This window comes from Lactuca sativa, chromosome 5 (genome assembly GCF_002870075.4).
Source record: "Lactuca sativa cultivar Salinas chromosome 5, Lsat_Salinas_v11, whole genome shotgun sequence".
Lineage (NCBI taxonomy): Eukaryota > Viridiplantae > Streptophyta > Magnoliopsida > Asterales > Asteraceae > Lactuca > Lactuca sativa.
In genome coordinates, this window is record NC_056627.2 from 62,638,037 (window position 1) to 62,643,748 (window position 5,712).

At 34.3% G+C, this 5,712-nt stretch overlaps 1 protein-coding gene across 1 annotated transcript; it reads left to right on the forward strand.

The window, feature by feature from the left end:
- Positions 1 to 185: 185 nt before the first annotated feature.
- LOC122197872 (30S ribosomal protein S2, chloroplastic-like) lies at positions 186 to 1,640 on the forward strand. The gene has a single exon (XM_042902009.2). It carries the CDS (start codon positions 930 to 932, stop codon positions 1,638 to 1,640), a length of 711 nt encoding a protein of 236 aa, XP_042757943.2. The 5' UTR covers positions 186 to 929.
- The last annotated feature ends 4,072 nt before the right edge of the window (positions 1,641 to 5,712 follow it).

Below are 5,712 nucleotides of genomic sequence, written 5' to 3' on the forward strand. Positions count from 1 at the left end.
GCGTTCGATTGATTCAATATCGATGAATCTCGAAAAGAGGATTGAGGGTTGGAACAAATCTATAACAAGAATTCTTGGAATTCCTTGGGCATTCTTGATTGGTGCTGAAGTAACTATAGTGCAAAGTCGTATCTCTTTGGTTAATAAGGTCCAAAAGGTTTATCGTTCCCAGGGGGTGCAGATACATAATAGGCATATAGAAATTATTGTACGTCAAATAACATCAAAAGTTTTGGTTTCAGAAGATGAAATGTCTAATGTTTTTTCGCCCGGAGAACTAATTGGATTGTTGTGAGCGGAACGAATGGGACGCGCTTTGGAAGAAGCGATCTGTTACCAAGCCGTCTTATTGGGAATAACAAGAGCATCTATGAATACTCAAAGTTTCATATCCGAAGCTAGTTTTCAAGAAACTGCTAGAGTTTTAGCAAAAGCAGCTCTCCTGGGCCGTATCGATTGGTTGAAAGGCCTGAAAGAAAACGTTGTTCTGGGGGGGATGATACCTGTTGGTAGCGGCTTCAAAACACCTTCAAGCGAACCTAACAACATTCCTAACAACATTGCCTTTGAACTCCAAAAAAAGAATCTATTAGAGGGGGAAATGAAAGATATTTTGTTCTACCACAGAAAATTATTTGATTCTTGCCTTTCAAATAATTTCCATGATACACAAGAACAATCATTTTTTTAGGATTTAATGATCTCTAAGAGCAGATTCACCCCTTTCTTTTATCTTTTATAAAGGATCTGTTGGTCCAGTCATTTGATTTGGTAATAGTAATAAAAAAAATAACAAATAGAAAAGAATAATGGCTTGGGCTGTGTATCTACGCCAATCTATGGTATAAAAGAAGGTTCCATCGGAACAATTATTTATTTCAGGGTACCTCTCTCTTTTTTTTCAAAAGGGGGAGGCAGTGTGGGGAGAAATGACAAGAAGATATTGGAACATTAATTTAGAAGAGATGATGGAAGCAGGAGTTCATTTTGGCCATGGTACTAGGAAATGGAATCCTAAAATGGCACCTTATATCTTTGCAAAATGTAAAGGTATTCATATTACAAATCTTACTAGAACTGCTCGTTTTTTATCAGAAGCTTGTGATTTGGTTTTTGATGAAGCAAGCAGAGGAAAACAATTCTTAATTGTTGGCACTAAAAATAAAGAAGTTGATTCAGTAGCATGGGCTGCAATAAGGGCTCGGTGTCATTATGTTAATAAAAAATGGCTCGGTGGTATGTTAACGAATTGGTCCACTACAGAAACAAGACTTCATAAGTTTAGAGACTTGAGAACCGAACAAAAAACAGGGGGGCTCGACTGTCTTCCGAAAAGAGATGCGGCTATGTTGAAAAGACAATTATCTCATTTGCAAACATATTTGGGTGGGATTAAATATAATACAGGGTTACACGATATTGTAATCATCGTTGATCAGCACGAAGAATATACGGCCCTTCAAGAATGTATCACGTTGGGAATTCCAACAATTTGTTTAATCGATACAAATTGTGACCCCGATCTTGCAGATATTTTAATTCCAGCCAATGATGACGCTATATCTTCAATTCGATTAATTCTTAACAAATTAGTATTTGCAATTTGTGAAGGCCGTTCTGGCTATATAATAAATTTGTGATTAATAATAAGATAAATAACTTATTTCATTTCGGAACCTTCATAGATTTATCGAATCGGTTACTATTTCTGAATCTCAAAAATAGAGATAAAAATAACAAGGAATAGAATTTGATTAGTTGGTATTCAAAATATATGATTCAAGTAGTCAAGTCGAGAAAGAGATGGTTGAATCAAAATAATTTTGTTTAAAATTTTATTTTTGTCAGAGGGTAATATGAATGTTCTATCATGTTCCATCAACACACTAAATGGGTTATACGATATATCCGGTGTGGAAGTAGGCCAACATTTTTATTGGAATATATAGGACTTTATCTTACCTCTTAAGATAATACTCATTAACTTAATTAAACATAAGCCTCGTTTGTAGGACTTTTTCTTATCTTTTAATATGACTACAATTCTTAACTCCTAGTACCAGCTCTGTTCAAACAACACTATCCTTCTTCAGTGAACACTGAGTATTTAGGTATTAACAAACTTTTATCCTTCTCTCTCATGATACTTGTATTATTAATATCATGAAATAATATATATATATATATATATATATATATATATATATATATATATATATATATATATATATATATATATATCTTAACACAAACATAACCATATTTGGTTCGCATATTATATATTATAAAATACGTTCTTAACAACATTAATATTTCACATATAAACTCTTTAATAGATATTTAATACTTTAATTAATCCTTATATTAAAATCATGTTCATGAAAGGAACTATGCACTCACTTCATAAATGTGATGACTAGAAAATTGGGCAGTGCTTTGCTTCAGCACTTGGCTTTTCCTTTTATGTGACCTAGGTTCAATTATCCTTAAATCTTAGTTTATTATTTTCTTACAACTAATGAATAGTATAGATTCCTCACTAATCCCAATGTCTACTAATCCATAGTTGATAAGAGACAACCAGGTAGGATCATATTGGAGGTAAGATCCGTTCGGTATACAGAGTATACTGTTTAGAAATCTCACTTTAAACACCTCACTAACTCCAGCGTAGACATCATCCCGGTAAGTAGATCAATCAGTAATATGACATTGGAACCACTGAAAAATATTATTATAAATTCATAACAACGGCTAGAATTTTAAATATAAATTACAATAAAATAATATATAGTGGAATTTAATTTACAGACATTCCCTAGACAAAAGTTCGAAAATTGCACTGACAGAGCTTACTAAGGCTACTACTTTTTGGGTACACATGGATTGCAGGGCTTTACCGGTACACTAGAAACTATGGTAAAATGACTATAAGTTGAAGAATATCAAGAGAGAATGTGTGTAGCGATGAGATACGAAAAGCTTATATCGAGTTGGGTATTTATAACCCGAAAGAGAAATGCACCGCGCACCCTGTCAGTGCATGCCACACACTATGTCATTGTGGCGACGTAATGTTCATCTAGTGGTGGCATGCGTCGCAATCTCGTGGGTTGTCGATGCGTGCCATGCATCTATCGTGTGCGTGCGATTGCGCATATTTTTATAAAATCTTAGAAAATTCATATATTCTTCATACGAGCTCCGTTTTCCATGGGTTTTTTTATCCACGCGTAGCTATCGACGAGATATACACCATTTATTTAGAGTTTGTCAGCTAATTTTGATTTATTGTTTAAGTATATTTTTAATAGACTTATATAGTTAAAGTCCATTAAAAAATTCATAACTCTCTCTTCCGACATCCGTTCTCAACTGTCTTTATATCGACGAACTTCTATTAACGAGATATTAGATTCTTGTTTAGATTGTTTATCCTAATAAGCGACAAATCTTAATTTAAGTTTCTAGGTCGTATACCACTACATTGAAACTTTGAAAAATCATAACTTCCTCTCACGGAGTCAGATTTGGACGTTCTATATATATATATATATATATATATATATATATATATATATATATATATATATATATATATATATATATATATATGATCACGCTTTAACGACTACTACAACTTTTTTTTAGATCTTTTAGGCTAAAAAGTAATTCATAAAGAATTCATTTTTTATGATACGCAGAGCCATGATAGTTTAATCATAAACTTAAAAGAAGCATAACTTCTTCATACGAAGTCGGATTTCAGTGTTCTTTATATGTACAAAATCCTTGTGACATATACTATAACTTTTTTTAATATTATTTATCCTAAATAACCTCTTATCAAAAAAATAATTTTTAATGCTTAATAAATCTTAATTGACTAGCTCGAATCTACGGATGTTACAATTATCTCCCCCTTAGGATGATTACGTCTTGGAATAATCTGCAAACAAGGTTCATATAATGACTCCACACATTACCGTCCCTCATAGGTAATAACCATAACCCTTATGTCTTCTCTATAGAGTTTCTAACTTTTAGACTACTTAGCTATTGGTGGTGCTCAATCATACACCTGCTCTTTGATTCTAAATTTGATCTTCATCGGAGATTCCTGTTCCATCTACTTTGACTATCATAATAGACCGATGGATCATGTTCTAATGACCTCTCATCGCATGACGCAACAGCTAGACTCATGTCTCTTTGATTCAGACTCTAGCATGGATGATACCTTGCTCCATGCTCTAATGTTATATAATCGCATTCTAGCATGAAACACTTTTAGCTACATGATGCTTAATTTTAATGGCGATCACGATACTTCTATTGATTTCTTTGGTATCTTTTCCTTTGATATTTTAACTAAATTTGGATGCTACGTTGAACTTACTTCGTAGATTAGTCAGACTCGATTCGACATGACTGCTAAGGTCAGAATATTTATTTTCGTATTCATTACCGAAACAAGGGTAGTGACGGAAATAAAAAAAATAGCTCAACTACTTAGAGACTTAGTAACCTTGTGACTTTCATTGATCCAATTACGATTCATGTGCTTTCGGTAGTATAAGCACCTTTCACACCTACTCATACTCGTCCCAAGAATTGTCTCACAGTCCACTAAGTTACCACAAAAAGGAAATCACATAGAAAAAACATAACATAACTTAGAAAATTATATTTATTTTTAAAACGATTATAATATTTATCCATTCATCATGCCTGTTACATCAGGCTACGCAACCTTATACTATCTAAACGAGTTCAAGATACAAATTTCTTCTCTTATTTTTCTTAAGCAGCATCAGCTTCACCTCTTTCTTCATCTAAGATCGTATGATATGCCTTAACCTTTGGCTTTGGTGGAATATTTGGCCTTGTCGCTCCTCTTTTCTTTGGGTAGTCCTTGTGAAAATGCCCTGGTTCTCCACACTCGAAGCAGACTTCCTCATTGGCCTTAAATTCATTGGCACAGTGAGCAGTCTTCCCACACTTGAAGTAGGTCACTCCTTCAATACACCCTCCAAAGTACTTTCTTCTGTACTTATTGCACCACTTAGCTTCATCGTTACCCCATACCTATTGCTATTAGGGTTCGACTTCGAGAATTTATTCTTCTTTCTTAGATCTTAAATATCCCTCTACCTTCCTTTTCTCTCCTGTCTCTGCTCTTTCTAAACCCTTATCTCGTATCTGGGTGTCCATGTTATTAGCTACCAAGATGGCGGCTTTCAAAGTAGTTGCTTGTTTGACCATTAGACCAAACTCTGCTAGTAATCCATTAGAAAACTTGTTGACATTGGAGATTTATTTTGGAACTAAGTAAGGGACTAAGTTCATTTTCTCCGTAAAACTTGCAGGATACTCGTTGACGCACATTTCGCACTTCTTCAGGTTATGTAATTATTGTTAATCCCCAGAAGATCTTGCTCAGAGCAGGATTGCATTTTCAATTGCACCAGAAAGTATTCCTAAGACATCCTACTAGCTTCTCCCTTAGGCATGGTATTAGCTAGTAACTTTCATTAGCTTAAAACCCCCGTCTTCAACTGTCTAACCGCAAGAATGGTCTTCTGTTGGTTGTTGCAGTCGCAACTTTCAAACACCATCTCCATATCGGAGATCCAATCCATGACTTCCACTGGTGTTGGGCTTCCAGAAAGACTCGGTGGCGTGGATGCCATGAAATCCTTGTACTTTCAT